Genomic DNA, 24873 nt, shown 5'->3' on the forward strand with positions numbered 1-24873 from the left:
AGGATTTAACCGTATAATAAATATGTATCATGTTATATATAGATACAGCAATCTCTAAATAGAAAATAAACGTGGATGTGTATTTATACATCCCAAAAACCATTCGAAAAGAAACAAGTTTTATTTTTCCAATGTTTCTTTTGTTGATAGTGGAGGAGTTCATGCCTATTCTGTTTATATTTTTTCATCAATAAGTATTTTTGTGTCTTTGGTTACCAATTCAGTAACTTTATATTTTCTAAAAATATCAAGATAAAAGTTTGATAAGCTCTGCAGTACTTCATTTGTAGTCAGGCAACGAACGAAATCATTCAGGAAGTTGGGATAAAAGGGTATCAAGGTTCAGTTTTTTAACCTATTTATAATTAAATATCTCGGATGGATTATGTTTAACGTAGGTATACGTACGGACGTTTAAAAATCTTGCTGATATTGACAGTGTCCAAATAAGTGAACTTATAAAATAACACATATAAAGGATAACAGGCATATACCTAGAGTATTGGACAGTACAACTGTAACCACCATTACTAGCATCCAAATCCTCCCGAAAAATATACGTACAAACAAAGATGAACAACAAGAAACAACACTTGGTCCTGATAGCCTGACCTGGAACAGGCTCAACATATGTGATGTTAAACAAGTTTTACGTGCGAATATCGCGGATTTCAAAAACCTATGCTAAGCAATATCAATGATAATGGTCACATATCAATATTGTGCAGACGAAACTTCTCCTGCAAAGTTATTTTCCTCTATAAAACATGTAAATTGATTTGAAATCGGGACTTCGAGAAAAGGTTCATACGGATGCTAAGAATGTCTATAGGTTCAGCATAGTTTTAAATAAGGACAACCTACTATATATATAGTCGCATAGTTGACGACTAGTCAATGGTTTTTAACTCTAGTGAAAGATTTTGCACTTTTAATGCAAGCTGTAACTTGGTGAAATTAATCATAATGTCCGCAATTGAATTCAAAATTTATTAAGATTTTGTGTTTTAATTCAATTTATAATAAATGATGATATTTATATTTTGTTTCTAAATAGTGTACATGTCAATAACGTAATACTGTGTAAAACAAACAAAGTCAGAACTAACATATTTAGGAACAAAAAAAACGGTGTGAGAATATAAATTAAATATTGTAATGCATGTACCGAAACATATATAGATGAAGTAAAATTAATTTTGATATTACATTTTTCAAATAAAAATCAAACGAATCATATAAATTTGTAACTGTTAATTTTTATTGTTCATGGAAATTCCCGGTTTCTTGGATCTGTATAATGGTTTTTATACTTGTTTGCAAATGTGTCTGCCATTAAAGTCACAGTTCCCGCTATATGATGCATCAGAAATCAAAGCATTTGACGTTTTAATTTAAAATGTGATTGTTGCATGCAGTCAGAAGATTATTCGGAGCTAGATCTAGGGTCAATTGGAGCAATTTCAGGTAAATGATCCAAAGTGTAAATATGTCTATTGATATTGGGTTCGTTGTTAATATTACTCTGTTCTGAAATTGAAACAGATAATTCACTGCAACCTGGGGCTTGATTATTGTCCTCGTAACTTGGTGGACTATCCTGTGGTGTGTATTCTGGTAATTTGGAATTTTCGATAACATCATACGGCGGTGGTTCATTGTTATACACTGTAAATATCGAAGAATTGTAATTTTGTATATTGGTCGCACTTCCTCGAATGTTCCTTCGCAAGCGACCTCGTAAATTTCGGCGGGCTTTACAAACTCGAAACATGGCGAATGACATAACAGCAAGAACAATGAATAATAAACCGACAACTGTGGCACCTGTAATCAAATATAGACACGATTCATAATAATAAACTAACAGTGGCACCTGTAATAAAATATAGACACGATTCATAATTATAAACTAACAGTGGGACCTGTAATCAAATATAGTTACGATTCATTTTACGATAACAAATTATGAAAGTTTTATACAACTAGACATTTGTAAAAATAAAGTTGACACGACATAGGTGTTTTCATTTGCATGAACATCTTTTGTTGCGTTCTTATTCAAAGTAAGATTTTTAAGATTTGCAAAAAAATGTGACTGATTTCTGCCATTTTCGTTTGTATTAAGTTTTCCATGTTTGTAGGTTGTTTAGGTTTGTTGTTCGTTGTTTATTTTACATTTTTTTTTCAACTGAATATGTTCTTTTTTTTATAAAATTTTATATACCAATTATCTTCGTACGACACAAACTTCTTCAAAGACTTTTTTGTGCAAAATTACATGATCATGATGATTGTTTTTCCTTCTGTGTTGATGAATTAAAATACAATATATAATCATTACAACTATTAATCTTATAACAGAATACAAAGTTATCTTTGTTTAAATTTAAGCGTTTAATGCCCTTTCTCAGGTATTAGTCTGCTGTTTTTAAGTAGATTCTCACATGTCGGTTTTGTCTTTTGATGGTCTTGTTATATAAATTTCCATTTATAAGTCTTTTGTAGACGAAACGCGCGTCTGGCGTACAAAATTTAAATCCTGGTTTACATGATGAGTTTGATTTTCTACATTTTTACACGTTAGTTTTAAATTGTTGTTCCTTATAATCTTTTAATATACGTAGTTAATGTTTTTGTTGTTTTGGAGAGTATGAAATGATTGGCGGATTTGGATAGTTTCTATTTAATTTATTCATATTCTTTTATAACTCGATTGAGGCGATTTAGAGCTCGACATATTTTGATGACACCTCTTTATAGTTGAAGTCTATACATGCACTCTCTTGATGCCCTTTGCTATTTGCGTTGATAAGTTGCTGTATCGTGGACGTATATCAAAATATTGTATATTCATTTCGTTTTTATAGAAAAAATCAGCATACTTATAACAGTTGGAACGCTAGTACGATCAACTTCCATGTCGGGCATTGGCAGGGAATCTGAAATAAAAATGTTACTAAGTTCACGTTAATATGCAAGAAAATTGATTAACACATTACTACATAAACTAGGGACAAATTCTTAATCCAAGATTACCTAGAGGTATCTATTAGTTTACAATTTTAAATTGGGTTATTATTTTTTCCTAAGAAATCAGTTTATTTTTTTTATTCATTTGTTGAAAGTTCGTCATCTTTACAAATCTGTAATAGAGGAGGGAAATAGATATAAGAAGATGTGGTATGAGTGCCAATGAGACAACTCTCCATCCAAGTCGAAATTTATAAAAGTAAACCATGAATGTTTGTTCCATCACAATAGGAATAGAAATGGAATGCGCAATCACAATACCTCTTTTAAATCTGAAAAACATTCCATTCAAATATTTTTTTATACTTTGATCCATACTAAGAAGGATAATATGGATCTATATGTCTAAGAGATACGTGTTTGTGTGCACTGATCATGAATATAAGTTATCTTCTGATTATCGTCTGTTTAAAAATACAATTTCATGACTGTCATCATAATTAGGTTGACCGTTATGGACATATATCATGTGTCTTTGGTAATATTTAGCTCTCGAGGACCAAAACTTGCTGTTATACCCTTTTACTCATTCAATTAATATACAATGCTGAGCTTTAGTCTATAAAGGGGTTATAATTAAATGTTTTATACAAATGTATGACTATATATGACATATTTCAAAAAACAATTAACTTTGATCATAACTCGGACTTGAATTTGACATGTAGAAAATTTCGATGCATTGCATATTTTATTTGGACGTTTACAAGTATGTGTGTGCAAATTTTGTTATCTATTCTCTTTAAATTACTCATTATAGCATGTGTTTAGCTTTTAATCTGATCATCAACACACAAAAATAGAGCTGGAATTGAACTGAGTTGAAACAATATTTTAGTAAAATGCTAATACAATGAAAACATAATATCAGATTCATTCGTATTTTTTTTTTTTCTTCAACCAAACGTTGTTTAAATATACTTTTAAAATAAAAATATTGGCTTAATAAAAAATGCTATACATACATATATTGACTGTACAGCGATGTTCTGAGTCTTCTTTCCAGCCATCACAACACTGTGGTGTACACATTGATTGATATGGCAAACATAATGTCCGATTAACCTTGCAAAGCATCTGACCATTTCTATATATAAATTATAAAATTATTATACATTTCTTGATTTAAACAATATATATGTTAATCTCGATCTCTCCCTCCCGATATCTATTTAAGTGAGATACGAAAGTGCGTATTTTCAGATTTAATGTCAAATATATAGATCACATTTAGCAGAATGTTTTTCTATCATATTCCCATGTCGTTATGGAAGCACATCTTTGTCTGAATTCTGGCCTTTGTAATTTTCTTATGCCTTTATATGTATAAAAATATCAATTAATGTTTCCTCGTATAATTGCTTAGCCGGCCTAACGGAGAATCTCAGATAATCCCGTTTTAGTAGGATTCTTGTGTTTTGAGGACATTTTTTTTTTTGTCTTTTCGTCGTTTCAATTTTGGACTTAGTGTTGCCTGCTTTTCTTATAATAATATATCTGCTCCCCCCTTTTATATCCATACAAAGTACCGCCATGGCCTGTTCAATTGTATTTTCTCAATAACTTTGGATGTATACAGATTTCATATGTGCATCAGTATTTATGGATAAACAAACTTCAATAAAGTTAATATTCATCGCTCTTTATCAGAATTTTCTGTGGTTAAAAACATTTCTAAATCATTAGAAATTTTATTTCATAGCTTAATTGTATGACAGCTGCCCTCTGGTTACTTATTTCAAATATCTGAGCTTTCATACTTATTTCAATGTACAATTTTGTTGTACGCTTATTTTTATCTGAATAACATACAGTAAGAATGCTATTATGTTTTGTGTTCTACACGTCAGTAAGACTTACTCGCAACCTAATACCAAATGTGTAAATAAGTAGCATCTTCTCCCTCCTGGAATTATCTTATCACAGCGGTTAGCATCGGTGTTCTTTTCATCACTACAGCTTGTCGTATTTGCCCTGAAAATAGAATAAATAGTAGAAAAGGTGCATTCGAAGCGCTATCCGGCATTATTTTTTCACCTGTCAATGAGGTCAGTTTTGCCGGAAGGAATATTTTTTTAGTACAAATTCACCAACTTAGATCATAGACATGTTTGAAAACATCATGAATGACATTTAGTTCTTAATATCATTTTGATATCATTTTAGTGTACCATTTATTTTACATGACTTCATTTATCACTTCTCGTGAAATTTCCTTTACTGATTGTGTTTGTACTTTCCTAAGGGTATGTAAAATAACAAGCTATGTTATGATTATCAAGGAGACAAGAGGACAAAGATATGAACCTTTAGATATCACCACACGGCTTTCAATAATGTTCAAAACTCATACCGTATATTAAGCTATAAAAGGTCCCGGTACATGATTGACCAAATTTCATATTAATAAAATGGAAACCAAAAGCCGAATTTTACTGCAACAATGAATTGGGAAAAAATGTGGAACTTGGAAATGAGAAATGTAAACTTGTAAGTGAGAAATGTCAATTTGGAACTAAGAAATATCAAGTTGGAACTGAGAAATGTCAACTTGGAATTCAGAAAAGTCAACTTAGCGATGAGACATGTCAACTTTGGAATGAGACATGTCTTCCCTAGTTTAAATTGAGATATTTTAACAACAGAATGTCCCTACCAGTCGTTAGTGCATGTAACTAAAGTTAAAAGGTCCCCTTTAAATTCCTAATTTCTTAATTATAGAAATATTTTCTGAAATATTTTTGTGCCTTTGTTTATGACGAAGACCATCATCAAAATCCAGAAAAAGACGGTCATGTGTAGTTCAAACCATGTTTTCCGTAACGGACAGCCAAAGTGTATGTTGACAATAAAATTACAAGCTGAGTTCATTAAAAGGTAATATTTTAAAGCTCGATGAATGGTTGAATATTAAACTTTTTAGCAATCTTATCTCATAATGTTTGTACACACCACATGTGGTATTTAAGTGTAGCGTCGCTGTATATATTTTTTGTGCAAAATACATACAGATAAAGTGAAAAAATGTTTTAAATGTTAGATTGATTTATTTTTCTTCAAGTAAATAGCCTTCATCACGCTGACAGTGTATGATCATTATGTTATGTATAAAGATAGTCAAATTTAACTTGACCTTGACGAAATCACACATCAAACCCATTTTTTTAAGATAACTAAAATCAATATATAACCTAAACCTAAACGAAATATTCTAAATATCAAGGAAGTTACAATATGTACGTCATTTGGTCTCTGGTTGATAGTTGTCTCATCGGTTATCACATCAAATCCTCTAATTGTATAACTATTTCAAAATTAAGCTAGAAAATACTCTACGGTCACAAGAAATTAAACCCCTAAGAAATGCTGCCTTTCTCGTCCTATTTTCATTTTCTTTATATATATTTAATTCCATTATCTGTAAATTTTTACAGTTCTATGATGATATTTGAAGCGTAATTTCTCATTTAAATTTCTTAAAACGAATTACTTAATATTTTATCCTTTGACCACTTGGTGGCTTATGTATGCAGATGTACGCAGGCGTGCATTATCTTTGAGAAAAATCATGACTGCTAAATTAGCTTAACCTTTTGTCGAAATATGTACAAAAAAGCGAGGTAAATTATATATATGTATGTAGAACATATACTGATAAAATGCTTTATTCAGATAACATGCATCTCCTTTCTTTTCTGTATGTAGATAAACTAGTTTAGTTGATACACACACACACGTTACAGGTAGTAACTGAGGAGGACACATACTTGATAATCTTGATCTTTATACATGTAGAATGACTAGGACTGTGAGTAATTAGAAGGAGGAAAATTGAGGAATAAACTGAAAAAATGAACTTTTTATGTTTTTCTCATTCCATTGAATATGGTTTGAATATTAAGATTTTTGTCATCTTTCTAACTGCTATCAAAAGCTTACTTTTATTTATGCATCTGGGTTTTTTTTTTCGAAGAGCAGTCATAGGAAAGCAAAACGATTCCGAAGATCGTATGTTCTCTTAACCTAATATCATATTATTAACCTCTAAACATGCAATCACAAGAGTAAAAACCATATCATTACTTTCACAATTTGACTTCATGGCATAAATTCCCGACGTTACCCAAAGAATACTGATTGATAAGAAAACGATTTTACAGAAGTATAACAAGTTATCGCAAGGTTCGTATACTTTACTTTTCGTGTATTCATAGATCATTGACTCTCATTTTTTTATTATATGAAAGTTCCTAGAAATACCTTTCGGTATTTTCATTATATTCTAACATATGATCTCGGGTGGTTTCATTCAAAACAAAAGTATCAGACATTTTAAATGTAAAATTAAACGTAAAACTGAAATAGATATTGACATGCACTTTATACATATGAACGTGAAGGTAAATCTAGAAAAGCGCTTCGGAGGCATCATAGCACTATGTTGGTGTATTGTTAGTCACCGAGGGTACATCAGCTCAGTAGTCAGTGTGCATTTGTGCTAACACAATTCATAACGTACTTTTCGTAAAATCTCTGTTGATTTTAGTATATTTTTTTTTAATAAACTAAGGTTCCAACTCTCTCGTGCAAAGTTGACCTTAGATGAATTTTGCTTTTCCATTAGGTCCCTTTTTGGTCATAAAACTTATGTATTCGTGTACTTTTACATCCTTGACTTTCAAATATTAAGGTTTGATTTTTCCTGATGAAAATCCAGAAAGCGCTTCTGACCACTAAATGTATATCCAAGTTTACGATATAGACAATTTCTACACTTTTCCATTTTTATAGAATATATATGTTTGTTGTCTACCAAAATGAATCTTTTTTTTTTATTATGAACTCTAATGAGAACGTGTACAGATTTCTGGTTTACATTCGCGGTTATTTAATTTCTAACAGAAATATCATTAAGATGAAGACAGTCTTTTTAATGTATGGACACTGATACGTCCAAATTTCACGTAAGACGTTAATTGATAAGACGCAATACACTAAACACTTACAGTGTACCGATTATACATACCTTGAATTTTGCCATGATTAATTTAATTGTTTGGAAAGCAGTACAATTGAGACAACCAACTAACGGGTGTTCTTGAAAAAAAAGGTTGAAAAAATGTAGCGAAATTTTATGAAGGAATTCATGTTTTTATGTGTACTTACCCTGAATATAACGACAAAGAACATAAGAAAACCACTAAAATATGTTTCCAAAGATGATCTGAACTAGTTCCTCCAATCATTTTCTTTTAAGTCCAGTTTTTATAAAGAATTACATAACGGTAAAAAATTAGGACTACAAACTAAAATGGACGACGATTTATACTAAACGAAGATAAAATTTCAACGGTAAATCTGTTCAAATACATGTATATGTTTGTATATAACTCACGTGATAAGGAACGTTATTGGTGATAACAACGTAAAATGAAGTACAATGTCACTACACGACCATACAATACATAAATGTTTTTGAAACTTATAATGTACGCTTAAATAATGGAAGGGAAAATTAAAAAAAAATGGTGAAAGAGTAGCGTGAAAAATTATCACAAAAAAGATCAAAGCAAAATTTCAGAAAATAGCGAAAAATAAAAGTACGGTAAGTTAGATCAAATTATAATACCTCAGTGTGTATTTTCTTTATAAAATTATGAACGAATAAATCAACTATTTTTACGAAATTGTCTGAAAAAAACTTTTGCTGGATATGAACTAGATACTGGAAGCAAACACTTTACTGTTAAAAGACTGTTAACCGGTTAATAGTTTCAAAAATTATTAACCTGTTAATAGTCTTTTTACTTCCGCTTCATTCAAAATTGATTGTATACCAAAAGTATTTCATTTGGAACATTTGTGACCGCTGTAGCATACAGAGAATAACCCTGCATTGTTCTTAAACATATACATGGTCCTTTCGGTATGATAAAACACTTATTTACTGGCTATTCGTACAATATCAAGTTTATTATCCCCCTTGACACAAACGTAAAATAGTTTTTGTCACGGATGACAATAAACTTAAGCTTGCTATTGTCCTCATAGCCAGTGTATACAATTGACCGTCAGTTCAACTACCGAGACGATTTGCAGCTTACGGTATATTTTTAATGATACAGTGCGTGGTCATAAGTATTCGTCACTTGCGATTTTTCACTATAAATTTAATATTAAAAACACGTTTTTTTTTAAAAAATATTGTGGGGTCATTTCTGGATGGATTGTGGCCAACTTGGTACATGGCCATGTACTGTATATCATTATAAAAACGATAATTTTAATACATATAACGGCCTATAAAAATAAAAGCACCGGGATAGGTTTTTAAGAAATATTTATTAAAATGAAGAGGGGTGGAAGGACCTTTTTCGGGAATTTGGGATTGAACCGTTTAATGAGCGGGATTTACGGAATAGCTAGTTAAATCGGCTACATTAGCGTGAATTTTCATTTTTACAGGTATTACGTTTGCGCGAATTTAACTGTAATTTACCCGAGTTTTTACATGTGTTTTAAACCTAATAAATATGAAATCAGAGAAGTCTTTATTATTTGAATTGAAATTTTTCCTTGTCTGTTTGTTTCACAAGCTTTGGTACTGCTAGACTCAAGCTAGCAGCCACTCGCTAGCAGCCACTCCGCTAGCAGCCAGTTTTCAGATATGTCTATAAACCCAAAAGTTGCATAAGACTCTAACGTCTGAAAACTTTTTAATTTATATAACCACTACAATATCTGTTTTAACTAGAATTTAGCAGTCGAAAACACTTTTCACTGAATTTTGAAATTCCATTTTCTGTTCAATATTTTAAAAACATGAAATTATCGAAATGTTAGCCAAATTGTCTTGTTACATGGTATTAAAGACTTCTCCATCAGAAAATATTTGTGCGATATTGTGTAAAATAGCTTTCCATATTCTCGGCATCCTGTAAAATAGTTCCTAAAAAGAAACAATATTTCTACGCCACAAGAATACAAAGCTGCGTACGTACTTTAATATTTTCTTGTCAGACAAATCTGCTTTGACGAATCATTCTCTTTTTGCAACAATTGATATCGCTTAGTTTTTATTACTTGAAGGGTTTTTTTTTAGTAACTAAAGTATGGTGTGCAAGGAAATTAATAATTAGCTTTATTACCTTTTTTTTAAATATCTGAGCTATACCCCACCTGGATATTGTAGTCAAGCATGCCTAAGGGTCCCAACTTTCGTTTGCACCTAGTGCAGAAAAAGTATTGCCGTAGGAAATCTTTTATCAGCTTTGAAAGTTAGGGTGGGTAGATTGTCGGACCCCAACTTTGGACCAATTTTTGAATGAGGATTGAAAGTACGTTGCTTGAAAAATGTCCTGAATTAACTGCCAACTAGATAGTTGCAAGAAAGAGGACCATCAGAGTCGCTACCCGCATAGTCCAGGAATCAAACTTATTTCAAATATATGGCGACTAAATCAAAAAGCAAGAGAAACGTGGTTTCATTGAAAAGTTAGGCGGAATGGAAGAAGACGAGCCACAGCACATTCATAACATCCCGCATCATCCCGTAAAGAAAGATTCCACGACTATTCCGATTAGAGTTGTGTATGCTTATAGTTGTAAAGAGAACGAAAAGAGTCCGAGTTTGAAGTTAGCAATATCCTTTAACTCTACGTTCCGCTATATAGATGATGTTCTCTCACTAAATAATTCAAAATTTGGTAACTATGTTGAACGAATCTATCCCATCGAACTAGAGATAAAGGATACTACAGATACAGTTAAGTCTGCCTCATATCTTGACTTACATCTAGAAATTGACAATGAGGGTCGGTTGAAAACAAAACTTTACAACAAAAGAGATGATTTCAGCTTCCCAATTGTGAACTTTCCATTTCTATGTAGCAACATTCCAGCAGCGCCTGCATACGGAGTATATATCTCCCAATTGATACGATATTCCCGGGCTTGTGTTTCCTATCATGATTTCCTTGATAGAGGATTGCTGCTCACAAGGAAGCTATTAAACCAAGAGTTCCAAATGGTGAAGTTGAAGTCATCCCTTCGTAAATTTTACGGACGCCATCACGAGTTGGTTGACCGTTATGGAATAACCGTTTCATAGATGATATCGGATATGTTCCTTATGTCGTAACTACAATACCCTTCCCTTTTCACGAATGTGACTTACCGAATTAGACTATTTACCGGATTTGTAATAACATAAGCAACTCGACGGGTGCCACATGTGGAGCAGGATCTGCTTACCCTTCTGGAGCACCTGAGATCACCCCCAGTTTTTGGTGGGGTTCGTGTTGCTTAGTCTTTAGTTTTCTATGTTGTGTCATCTGTACTATTATATGTCTGTTTGTCTTTTTATTTTTGGCCATGACGTTGTCAGTTTGTTTTCGATCTATGAGTTTGACTGTCCCTCTGGTATCTTTCGTCCCTCTTTTTTGAATGACTGTCTTTACTCAAATCAACCAATTTCAAATGATATAATCTAAATACTTACCAGATTTAAGTTTGCAGTAACAACAAACATTGAAAAGGCATTTCTGCAAGTTAAACTTTATAAATCAGACCGTGGTGTTATTCGCTTCTTTTTGTTAAGTGACTCAATAGATGCAACCTGTCTTTTTACAACTTATCGTTTCAAAGGTCGAAGAATAAGAACACTCCCGTATCCTTCAAATGATCTCAGGGACCTTAAAGACACTACTACAAACATGTACTCATGCACTAAAGCGTAATCAACAACACCAGGAGTTAATACAACACTTTCGGACGAGATGGAAGAAGGAGTACCTATTATCACTACGGGAATTCCACAGAGCCAGTGTAAATAATCTACAGAGAATAAAGATCGGACACACCGTACAGATTAATGATTACTCGACTAGAACTCTATGGAACATTGGTATCATAGGGGACCTTGTGCGCGATGGAGATGGTTTGCTGAGATTAGCAATAGTGAGTATATAAGAGATAAATTTGGACTCAACATTAGACCGATCGTCAAACTTTACCCACTAGAGATAAATTTTAATGAGACTGATGAATCTTAAATACGTACAAGGAGTTCTCGTTTACCAAACCGTTATTAGAGACTGCAATATAACAGAGAATAATTTTTAAACGCAACTTGATTCAGTGATAAATTTATATGGGATTCATGGACTGTAAAGTTTCAGTAATGCTCTATCTTTTCTTAGTTTCGATACATTGTTCAATTAAACTTTAATTGCATTAACTCGCAGCCCCAGGTTTGTTGAGGATAAATAGAGATTTTCATAGTTATCGCGGGATATAAAAAACCTTTGCACCTTTTGTTTGCGGTATACCATCTTTTCCGCAAGTTTATTGTTTTCTGTTTAGTATTTAATTTATAATTAAGATCCATTTATTACATCGGTGATCCGTTTATTTGGCAATCGCCATTGGCAGTCAGCAGGGTTTAAGAACATCAGTTGTTCGACCTGCTAGTCCAATGCGTTTTGTTAAAATATACTTTTTCACTCATTTGGTCGTTTGGAAAATGTTGTTTGTGCTGTATTTAGACACCAGAAATTTATTTTGCATGCACACGTATAAAAATTGCGGTTTTTATCCAACGCAATCATAGGTTTGAACGTTGTTTTCAATTTAGACTTGTTTATATATATATATATATATATATATATATATATATACATGTTATTAAACGCGTTAGCGCTGTATATGTAACGTCATGGTATCTATGTGTAATTTGTAAACGTGATTGTCATCCATCATTCAATCATTTATTTTTACAGACGTCTTTTTCTAATTAATATAAACACTACGCATTCTAATCTGTTTTAATGTCACACGGTTTACGTCTTAGCACCAATTAGTTCTCCAGCACACTCATCCTTAAACATTCCAATAATTTTCTTGTTGACCTTAGTCTTGATTTTGGATTTATGGTCAGTCGGGTAGTTTGACATTTCGAATCGCTAATGCACATTTTTATATATGTCTTTGTAAATGTGTGTGGTCTGAATATTGCAAACGAGACTGTCAGTTTCTGTGTAGTAAATCGTGGCTCGTATTGGGGTTTGAGTAGTCAGATACAAAGTCAGTCATCAATGTTTTAAACAGGTTCAAAATTAAAAAACCTAGGTAGATCGCATTGTCAAATACCAAATTGGTTCGTTTCATGTGGTTTGCAGCAAATTATTCGCTAAATATAGTCTGTTTCTTGAAATTGGGTTTGGTCTAATTTTAATGCCGGTTTTTTTAATGCTTTTTCCAAACACTGAGTGGTTCGTCCTCCTATAGAATTCTTTTTCAAATGTTGCCTTAGATTCGGCTCGTAGTTTCCTTTTCTTATCAATGTGAGTTTTCAACCATATGCCTTAGATAAACTTGATAACTTTATGTATTTTAGTTTTAACCCCCGACCAGATACTTCTTTGAATCACCTAATGTATCACACATGTTGTCATGTTTTGAAGATTAGCTACCGGTTTCTTGACTCCGTTGATCTGCAAAGATTCTGGAGCCAATGGAAAATCATTGTGGTAATCGTGAAGTTCCCTATCCATCTCTTTAACAGTAAACATGATGTCACAATCAATCACTTTTTACTTTCTGGGAACACCCTTGAAGAACCCGGGCACCCTTTACGAATCATCTATCCATCGGACACCAAAGACGATACATCAGTATTTTCCTCATCGAAGATATATTGTTTTCGCGACAGTATCAAGAGAGTAAGGTTGGATGAGCATTATTCGTGTCAATATCATACATTTAGTCTACGCAATTTTGAGTGTGTGTCTTAGGTTTTCCGGCTTATATTTTGAAATCCGAGTTTTACTGCATTCCAATATCTTCCAAAAGAATTCCACTGGAAGTAACGCATTAGACTTTCACCATTGATGCTGACTAGGTCGTCGCGCATTCATTTTAGCTTGGTATTCTTGTGTAAACTTTTACTCCTTTGATGTAACTAGCCCTAAGTTGGAAATCATCCGGATGAATCACAATGTGCACTTACTCCCGCCTGTCCAATATATCTCTTATGTTTATGTTCCTACCATACTTCGAATTGCGTTGTTTCACTTTGTAAAATTGCCAGTCAAGTGATATTTCTATAAAGACTTTCTGTTTGTTTGGAAATGCGACGACTGGATTATTCTCTATGTAGTATACTTGTTTTTATAAATGTTAGGCTGTCATTAAAGCGTTAGTGCCGTTAGTTATCCACATCTCCCCTCTCTTGCTGCTTTGCACATATTGTATAACAAGCTGCTTCTCTAGTAAACACCCTGTTGTCATAGCACTTAATGCAATTGCAAATTCAGGATGGTTAATGCTTCTGGTAGGGTTTGGTGTCTGGTTTGTATAAAATTGGTATCAAATAGTCCGTTTCTTTGTATGTTGGCGTTTGTTTTTGTTGCAGTTCAGTGTTTCTGTTGTTCCGTTGTTTTCCTCTTATAGTTGATGTGTTTCCTTCGGTTTTAGTTTGTAACCCGGATTTGTTTTCGCTTAATCGATTTATGACTATTCAACAGCGGTATACTACTGTTGCCTTTATTTGTAGACATCCATTCAGCACCAGTGACTCATGATTTCTTCGACCGGGATCTCATTTTGTTCTTCTATTTGGTTTACAAAGTATTGATTTTTTTTTTACGATCCCTAACAATTTTTCCGGCTAGACGTCCTCAGTAAAACACACAAATTCTGCGTACAATACGAATGGAACCTTCATATGGTTTTTAAAATCATGGTTAGTCCTTTTATCCGACATCAATGCTTTCACAGTTATTTTGTTATTACAGTACTCTTTTTGCTGGGATAGGTTTTGTTCACTTTTGAAGTGATACCAAAGGGATATTTAAAGTCATAAATCGAAAACAAACTAACTTTAAACATTGCTCGTCTTGGTTCTTCACATTAATTATACTTCCTTGTCTGCCAGCCACCTAGGTAATGCCTAGTATTGAGATCCGGCAATTGCTGTATATTTGTCGATATCAAATGTTATAATAAACACATCTTTCAGTGCTAAATTACTTTTATCCTATGCCCAACCTGCAAATTTCTCACCAAAGTTATTATCCATCATCGTCAACGTATCTTATATTTTGGCATCTTCGCTAGCCAAGGGGTACGTTCCAGTCCCCTCTTATCCACCTTTGGCAGATAAAGCCAACATTCCCCATTCCGAGAAACATACCCGGAACTATAAATAGTTGATTAAGAAGTTTAAAATTGACACTAAATATCTACTATGTTTTGGAGGTAAAGACATGTTGCGCAATCAGCATGTGGCAATTTTTTTTTTACATTTTCTATATTAACACGCGATCATCTTAATGGCACTTTTTGATTGGATGCAGCCAGTTACAACTCTGTTGAATGGAATTCATTACCTCGTGGATCCGAAATTCTATTTTTATCCGTCAAGGGTGGAGAGGAGGGTCTGCATCGTAACCCTTGGCTAGCGAAGATGCAATATTGGTCGCCTCTGTGGTAACTTTGTCCTGCAGCTTCTTCCTTCTTATCACTAACCATCTTTTCGAACATACATTGTAAAATCCGATTTATTTTTGCCCCTTTTCGGTTTTACCCCATTTATAATTTCCAAACTTTTGAAACGGGTGGTATTTTAAAATGTCTCTGAAATTGTCTCTGCCTTCTGGTAAGTTACCCATCATAAGCATTTTTCTATGTTTACTACTTCAAATCTCTCGTTCGATTGTTCCTTGTTTGGTTTAGTTTTCTCTACTGCACTTTTTAATAAAGTATTATTGTTTAATCTCCTTCAATCCCTGTTCCCGGACCCACCTTTGAAGTGTTCTATATGTTTCTTCCTTTTTCCGTCAGCTTTATGTCAGTTTTGGATTGCACCCGTTAAATTATCTGAGCTTTTCGTTTCTTATAATTTTTTGAGCATTTGATTCCTAGCAATATCTTTCAACTGTTATACTGTTTCAACAACCATCATCATTTTATGCGTTAATTCCATGTCTTTATTGTATATCTTTTATTCATTTTTCATCATCCTCCTAAACAAGTGTTTTATTTTTATCATTATTTAAAGTTTTTAGGCCAACCCTGATACTAGTTTCTAATCAACGATGGGACCAGGAACACACTTTACATGCCAGTTTATGGACTTCAACGAAGTTGAATAAAAGCTCAACGAATGGAATAAATGGTTGAGTATTTACAGCCGGAAATAGACTGTAACACAGATGAACTACAAAAATGTGGAGCAGTGATGTGTCGAAACGTTTGTTTGATAGAAAAACAAAGGATATGCTGTATTCATCCATCACACAAAATCAGTACATGCACAGCAAAAAAAGAACAACAAAAAAAACACACACACACAGACAACAAGCAAAGGAACAGCGCTTTTATTGCTTTTTCATCTAAAAGTCACAGTGTGGCCTTCAACACGGAGAAAAAACTCTCACCTCACTGCAAGTTTAAGACGGTTTTAGAAATGCAATCAGAAGGTCAACCCTTTAATAAAATAATATTTTCATGATGATAAAAAGGAAATGGTAGACAAATTTGGATTATATTACTTTGCTTGAAGACCTCAGCAATAATCATCATCGAATTCAGGTACTGGGCAAGTCCGAAAACAGCAAGGATGCTGTTTCAAAACATGGGATTATGCAACAATTACAAAACTTTGAAAAAATACGATCAACACATTAAGAAACTTTCAAAATAAAATAGGGGGTAGAGCGGACAAGTCTGAAACCACCAAGCACTACAAAACCGATGCACTGCTGTGACGCGCGTAAGCAGGGGAAGAGAACACCAAGGAAAACCTGGACAGTTTGAACGTATGTGTTAAATTAACAGTTAAATGTCAAGGCAAAAAAAGAATTAAATCTTAAAAAAAATATTCCAATTTTATATCTGTAAGAAAATTTGTATTTACTCTGATTGTTGAATGTCGCGGATTAACCTCCTTCCTATTTGATAGAGGCCTCTTGTACTAAATTCTGGATTAGCCTTTTGCAGTATTTGAACGATGCGATATATCTCTATGTATCTTCCGAAGTTCAGGCTCGTACAAGGATCCTTAGGTTTCTTCATAGTTAAAATGTTTGAGACGGTAGTTCGGTGGTAGATTACTTAACAATTAAGAAATAGTAAACCTTTCTTTGATCCAACTAGGTTTGAATCTATTTTCAAATGTATCTTTCTTTCTGATGATTCGCACTTTGTCTCCCACACTAAAACTTAATTTTACACATAGATTCCAGTACACCTTGTTTTCATATTCCTTCTGACTTGCAAGGGATACTAGCCAACTATATGTGGTGAAGACCCCGATGATGCTAAGAATAAATTGGTATATCTTGTTGTCTCATCAAATTGCCGTTATATCAACTAGATCAGCAATTGATCCGACCAGTGATTTTTTTTTTATCAATTCCAAATCTCACATTGGTTCCATAAACAGATTTTACAATAACCCTATCTATTATTTCTAACTGTAGGATTGTTAACACGATTTTAGTTCACTAAACATTTTTTTGTCACATACAGAATTTCGTAGGGGTGTATCCTTGTGTTTAAAATATCACAGATCATGCCGATATCATAGACGCCTGATCAAATCGGTTGATTTGAATTGACTAAGGTTTTTTTGTTCAACTGGGGGTTAATCTCTTGTTTAATTTCGTTCCACGTCCATAAAAATTATGCCCTGGTAAATGCATTTTCATGAGTAAATTATGAATCATCAGTTTTATCAACACAGATCCCTCAATGGCGAAAAAATGAGACTTGTTCGACCCACATTCGAAAAACATCCCACTTTTTTTAAATCAACCATTGCCGGTCCTTGTTCCTGGAATATTCACCGTGTTTTTTTTTGTTTTTTTTTTGTTTGTTCACACAGCTCAATGATATTGTTTCCAACAAAGCAAAAATGTACCTGATCCACGTGAACTTGATATGTATAGGAAAAATTTAATTGTGTTTGGTGATTTAATGTTGGGAAAACAAAACAACTGTGAATATTACTATGTTTGTGGACGGCATAGCAATGTCGATTCGGTATATCTCTCATAAAACTATTTCAAACTACTCAGATAGGCCATTCCGCAAAACAACAATTTATCGAAACATTGTCTTATACTTAACTTATTATTAAACCTTCCATGTCCGCCCAACAAAAATCTAAATTAAACAACATCATCAAAAAAAACCCACAAAGAATCTAGTTTCATATTTATCGAAAACACTATAGTGCTATCAATTTAGAAGAGATTGGTCAGCTGTACCTTTGCAATCGATTGTGGTCAGAACCGCATGGGTTTGTCATCTATGATTACACCAGCCCAAAATCAACTGGAGAGTATATATGCAAATTAGATGACTTCTACACAGTATAAACTAATTGGAGAAGTACAGAAAGTTTTTTTATGATATTTACAATGGCTTTAATTCAGACTGAGTCTTAATTAGAGACAGAAGCCACATCTGGAATATAAGTTCACCTTGGGATAGATGGATGTGAAAAGTGCTTCAAGGAATATCACCTCAGATGGATGAAAAAGGAGGATGAAGAAAAGTGTTATTGTAAGGATAAGATAAATGACTAGAGAGAGGTTTGCTATCGATGTCGTCTAGTTAAATGGGCAAAGCGTATTGAATCCAAAAAGGTGGGTCAGTGTGAATGTATGTGTGTGCATATGTGGAAACTTATACCTCCTAACTATCAAGACAAACATAGTGGTGGATTATAACAAACCATGTTTCTGTCTTCTGATTTCAACAAGTTGTTGGAACGATTAGATCTTTAAAAATCCCCCTATTAGGCTGTCAACAACATGGTAGAACATAAATTGATGCGATTCTCGATGCCATGAAAAAAACAGGGATGGATTGGCAATCAAGAGTACGCATGGTATGGCTCACCGTCACAGTTTATGAATAAAACAATGGTAATAACTCTTAAAAGTGGTTATTAGCGAAAATCTGTTAATGAAGGTAGTGGTATTTTTTTTAGACAGTTTGTATTTTACTCAGTCGAGCATTACCTTTTCTGCTGCAAAAACGATGGGAAATAAAGCTGTGAATGCCGCTACCAGTGCAGCTTTAAAATGTATAGAAAAAGCCAATTTTGAAGTTGATAAATTGATCACCTCTAGGAAATCGAAACATTGTCTTATTATTTTACAACACGTTTTATATTTAACATATTGTTAAACCTTCCATATCCGCCCAACAAAAATCTAAATTAAACAACATCATCTACAGCAGTTGCATCGCTACAATATCCGACGTTGTCAGCTACTTAGAATGAATAAATAAAGTATATGAATATTAACCGCGACCTTGGACTCCCATGAACAGTTCTGGTACAGAAATACGTATCAAAAGTGAAACACAGGATTTATTAGTTCATCCGTCTGAAAGTTCTCTCGGTAGAAGGGCGGTTCTGAAAAATTACGAAACGGCTTATGCAGACGGTGATCTGGTCTCACTTGAAAACAATGGTACCATGTGCCTATTCAAAAGAATTGGATATAACCTTTTTAGGAGCCATGCCTTCCTCTTAGCTCTAGTAGCATGGCCCACGTGGAGAATTTCTTAGTTTGGCCAGCCGGCAATAGTAGAGTTGGACTTTGTGACATACCTGTATCCCCCATCCTATGCTGACAAACTTGTATTTGTCTTGGGTATGTGCTATGGGCCAGTGAAGAGGCCATGCCTACCTCCACCGCTGGAAGCATGGCCCACGTGAAGAATCTCTTAATTATGCCAGCCGACAATAGTGAAGTGGTCCAAAGTTGGGGTCCGACACCCTGCCCAACCCTAACTTTCAAACTTAATAAAAAAAATCAAACGGCCAAACTTTTTTCCGCACTAGGTGTAAACGAAAGTTGGGACACTTAGGCATGCTTGACTACAATATCCAGGTGGGGTATAGCTCAGATATTTTAAAAATAGGTAATATAGCTAATTATTAATTTCCTTGCACACCATACTTTGGATTACTAAAAATAAACCCTTCAAGTAATAAAAACTAAGCAAAATCCATTTTTGCAGAAAGAGAACGATTCGCCAAAGCAGATTTGTGTGACAAGAAAATATTAAAGTACGACCGCAACTTTGTATTCTTATGGCGTAGAAATATTGTTTCATTTTAGGAACTATTTTACAGGATGCCGAGAATATGAAAAGATATTTTACACAGTATCGCAAAAATATTTTCTGATGGATAAGTCTATACCATGTAACAAGACAATTTGGCCAACATTTCGATAATTTCATGTTTTCAGTGATGACAGTTAATATTGCGTACAGCATGACGTTGAAAGCATATGTTATTGTCTTTAAAATATTGAACAGAAAATGGAATTTCAAAATTCAGTGAAAAGTGTTTTCGACTGCTTAATTCTAGTTAAAACAGATATTGTAGTGGTTATATAAAATAAAAACGTTTTAGAACGTTTGAGTCTTATGCAACATTTGGGTTTATAGACATATATGAAAACTGGCTGCTAGCAGAGTAGCTGCTACCGAATAGCTGCTAGCTTGAGTCTAGCAGTAAAAAAAGCTGAAAGAATAATAAAATTACGTAGCAAATTTTACAAATCCTTGAAGCTTTTACAGTTACGAGAAAAGCACAATGATATCGCCAAAGTGGCTAACGTCAATGAAAAACACAACAAAGTATACTGATTATACTGCAAGGTTAGACGACTACGTATTTCAAAATACGGGGTACAAAAGCTAGACTAAGCTTCAATGATTGTAAAATTGACTTTTGCTACGTAACGTTTTTATTCTTTCAGCTGTTTTAACTACGTCCCAATCATGATTCACACATTACACCTGCTACTGATGTTGACATATGGTGCTTATTGAATAGAGAATGAAAACGGAAAATGTATCAAAGAGAAAACATCCGACCAAAGAGCAGAAAACAGCCCAAGGCAATTTGAAAATATCATGAAAAATGGAGGACGATAAATGAATGTATTCATGGACATGAATGGCACACATATTCTCTCACGGTTGGAAACAGTGAAGGTTTCAAAGGATTGATTGTAACTCTGGCTTATTTCACACCTTTTCAATAATTCCAAATCTTGAAATAAATTCTTTCAAAAATAAACTGACTAGTGATGTTTTTGACACTGAAATGGATGCCGCACTGTTCGATTCGATGTTTGAAAGATATGTTAATCCATGTTTATTTAGTTGTTTTATAGTCTTGTAGTTGAAAAAGTACTGTCAACAAATATAATTCTTTTCTGATTATAACGTTATTAAATAACGTTGTATTTTTTAATATAGATATAGAAAAAGAAGTTCATGAAATTAAAATCTTCTGGTGTTTATCGGGTAACAAATGGTGGTATGCATATATTCCTACGCAATTAATTCAAAATAAGGACACATAGGAATCAATATCATCCGTAATAGATGTACGAGACTTAAATTTAAAAGCCACCATTGATTTTGTTTCTGTCTATGTGTGTGCCTCCTGAAACCTATTGTGAACGTGAGTTATTGGGTTTAACTCCTGAAACCTATTGTGAATGTGAGTTATTGGGTTTAACTCCTGAAACCTATTGTGAACGTGAGTTATTGGGTTTAACTCCTGAAATCTATTGTGAACGTGAGTTATTGGATTTAACTCCTGAAACCTATTGTGAACGTGAGTTATTGGATTTAACTTTGTTTTTTTACAAAATAATAAGAAACGGTAGAAAAACTATGTAATGTAAATTTTATTACAATACAAGACACTTAATGTATCATGTTATATCACAAATATATAAACATTTATTTTTGTTCCCGAAACTTTTTGATTTAAGACCTTCTAGTTGTAGGTATTAAATATCAAATAAATCAATTAGATTAGATAGTTTTTTGATAAGATAATAATATGTTATTTTGATTTTAAACATGAATCGATGAAGATACAAGTAAGCAAAAAACTTTTTTACCGTGCTTGTTTGTTCCAGGAATAATAAAATTCCTAAGCACATGAAATTAAGACAGAAAACTTCTATTATAGTTGTCGAATTGTTAATTCAGTACGTTTCAGTAAATTATTGGTAGAAATATTGCACATTTATAGAATGCAATTCCCTTTATTTCTTTATTTTGTTTTGGCATTCTGCAAAAAATGACGAGTATACTTATATCGTTTGTCATAGAAAAATTATCATTATAATCGCTCTGACCTAATAACAATACATTTAAAATAAAACGTCTAAAAATAAACAAAAAAAGATTCGAATTTATGAATCCGAAGGAAACAAATTCTTCGATTTCTTATCTAATCTTGATGACATTCTTCCTTTTGCACCTGAACTTCAATGTCTGCAGCATCAAGGTCAACAGATGTGTCGTACACAGGATTGTGGATGCCTTTCTTTGAAAACACCTTGACATCCAGTTCCTCATACATTGGCGGTTTGTCATCTCCAGTTATATATTCAGGAGGGAGTTTCATTCCTCCTGCTTTGCCATATGATGGAGGAGGTGTTTTGGGAGTAGGAGTAGTTGCGTAGATTTCATTGTTGTATGCATTGCTTTCACTTCCGGTTGTCTGTTCGTTCCTTCTTTTCTTCATCCGTCGACAATATAATGCCCATAACACAACAGCAATCAGAAGAACGACTCCAACTAATAGTCCAATCACGGATACTAATATGAAAATACAGTATAACGGTAAGTAAATTTATACAAACCAAAACAAGTGCAGATGAGGACATAAAATGTGTAAACCAATTACACATAATTTGTTTAAAATGTTAATGTTTAAAAGATATTAAGATGAAATTCTTATGAGAATATAAGTAATTGATCCGATACGCTAACCGTATGATGCCTTATCATCGATTTAGACTTATTTCACGCTTAGGTTGAAGTTTAACACGACAGACATTACTAGTGGAGCAGAAATGATTGAACCCTACAAACACATGTAAAGAGTTTATGTTGCTCATACCTTAATTTACATGCAATATCTTATAGACTGTCGTATATATTTTATATTATTTCTTTTAGCAATGGTGTTGTCTATCTTTGTTTATACTTGTGATTTTGTATTGCCCCCTTGGTTACTTCATACACTTTTTTACTTGTGACTGTAGAAATCACTTATAATTGCATTTGAAATAAAATGACTTTATTTCATTTACACATGTTTATAAAGTTTCAATGACTAGAACAAATTCAGATATTACATGTATGTGATTTAATACTAAACTTTTTAAACTAAAATGAGTGAACTATCATTTTTTAGACATGCCACTGTTTCAAATAAATGCTTTCTTCAAACCACTCTCTATTGTTTTCGGTTACTAAAAGTTCAAATATTATTATTTTCATCTATTTGAGTAAACAGTATTCTCACGTGTGATGTTCATTTTACTGTTGTCTCTATTTTCTTTCTTCAGTTCACTAGGCATTGTTGGATCACTACTTCCTGGAAATGAGACATTTTAGTGAATCATGTTTCAGTATTTGAAAAAAAAATATATGAGATTTGATATATATAATCATCATTTTATGGTTTTTTTTTATCTTACACAATTATCAAAAACTATGACTGTTTCACCTTTTTTTCAAATTATGATAATATTAAAGGTTAAGCTTGAATTTAATCCATGAAATTACTGCCATTGTTTGAAAATTGGTACTTTTCTAGAGATTGCTTTTCTTTTTGTTGTATACAACCTCTTGTCCAATTGAATCACATACCTTAATTATAGATTATCTACTGTTCTGAAGTCGGTTTCACAAAAAAAACTTACGACTAATGAACAATTCAGTACACTTACGATCAATCTTAGTCGTAAGTTTTTTTGTGAAACCGACTCCTGAATACGAGAGGGAGTTTTCGGTTACAAAATCACCGAAGGACCATAGATAATCTGTAAATCGCTCTTTTTTTCGTCGGCAACATTAATGATTATAGCTTATGACGTCATTGCATTTTAACTTTATGGGACTAACAAAAATAAATTCTCAAAAGAGAAGCTTGAGTTGGAAATTTAGAACGCAGAACAATCTAAATGAAAATTGCGATAATATATAAGAATGTGTCATGCTGTATATAAAAACAAAATGAGAATATAGGTAACTAACCTCTCTTGTAGATAGCCACAAGAAATCGACAGACTCCAACGTTGCCCTCGTGATCCACTGAAACATACATGACAACATGTGTTCCCTCTGGGAATTTACTGTCGTTTTCATAATCCGATATGATTTTTTCTGATTTGATGCCAATGTTGTCTGTAGCTTTTGGTTTATCCCAGCTTATTATTTCATCCTCAAATGCAGCAATGTCTGCCGGACATGAACTGTATATTGGTGGATGGTTGTCTACAACAAAACATTTTAAAAAATCATGTATTGTTTTTTTTTTTTGCATTTGTTTAAATCGCGGTATGTCTACGTTTAACAAATCTCTTTTCAGTAAAATAAGGCGTTTTTTACTGGCCATGAACTGTATATTGGTAGATGGTTGACTGCACAAAAAACACATATTTTTGCTATTATAACTTTTTGATTGAGCAATCATATATACGTCTACTTTTTCAACTTCGTTTGTTTTTGTACTATAATGTGTTTCCTTGAAGTCTGTTTCCATGCAAAAGAGAAAAAAATCAAGCTCTTATGTACTTTTGACGCATTCACTACATGGAAGGTTACCCAAGACAGATTTTTTTATACAATTATAAGACAATCTTTTAGTTCATTCTCAATTTATAAATGAGACTTGCAATTTGATAAAATAAAACATAACATTTCACAGATAATAATTCCATTTAGAGTATATGAAACGACGAAAATTTGGTAAAATTAACTCTTTCCCTT

The 24873-nt window shown here is 33.0% G+C and overlaps 2 protein-coding genes across 20 annotated transcripts in view; both read right to left on the reverse strand.

Moving 5' to 3' along the window:
* Nucleotides 1-1057: 1057 nt before the first annotated feature.
* On the reverse strand, nt 1058-8322 carry LOC127725643 (uncharacterized). The gene is made up of 5 exons (XM_052232745.1): nt 8200-8322; nt 4894-5007; nt 3999-4120; nt 2886-2942; nt 1058-1827 (listed from the first exon to the last, which is right to left on the reverse strand). The coding sequence occupies exons 1-5, from the start codon at nt 8277-8279 to the stop codon at nt 1427-1429; spliced, it is 774 nt and encodes a 257-aa protein (XP_052088705.1). The 5' UTR covers nt 8280-8322; the 3' UTR covers nt 1058-1426.
* A 13427-nt stretch (nt 8323-21749) lies between these two features.
* LOC127725641 (kielin/chordin-like protein) overlaps nt 21750-24873 on the reverse strand; it is a 77674-nt gene continuing 74550 nt past the window's right edge. For all 19 annotated transcript variants that reach the window (XM_052232725.1, XM_052232726.1, XM_052232731.1 and 16 more), the window contains 3 exons: nt 24139-24378; nt 23405-23476; nt 21750-22692 (listed from right to left, as the gene is read on the reverse strand). In XM_052232725.1, coding sequence (XP_052088685.1) covers nt 22322-22692; nt 23405-23476; nt 24139-24378 — 683 coding nt within the window. In that variant the 3' untranslated portion in view covers nt 21750-22321. The remainder of the gene's footprint in view (nt 22693-23404; nt 23477-24138; nt 24379-24873) is intronic.

The sequence above is a fragment of the Mytilus californianus genome, unplaced genomic scaffold (assembly GCF_021869535.1).
Source record: "Mytilus californianus isolate M0D057914Y unplaced genomic scaffold, xbMytCali1.0.p SCAF_15, whole genome shotgun sequence".
NCBI classification, from domain to species: domain Eukaryota; kingdom Metazoa; phylum Mollusca; class Bivalvia; order Mytilida; family Mytilidae; genus Mytilus; species Mytilus californianus.

Bases quoted from the DNA above. Each gene is read 5' to 3' on its own strand.
- LOC127725643 (XM_052232745.1), bottom strand. From the start codon at position 8,279: ATGATTGGAGGAACTAGTTCAGATCATCTTTGGAAACATATTTTAGTG. The intron at 5,008-8,199 runs GTAAGTACACAT...TTCTATTTTCAG, and splicing joins TCTTTGTCGTTATATTCAGG to GGCAAATACGACAAGCTGTA. The intron at 4,121-4,893 runs GTAAGTCTTACT...ATTTATATATAG, and splicing joins CATTTGGTATTAGGTTGCGA to AAATGGTCAGATGCTTTGCA.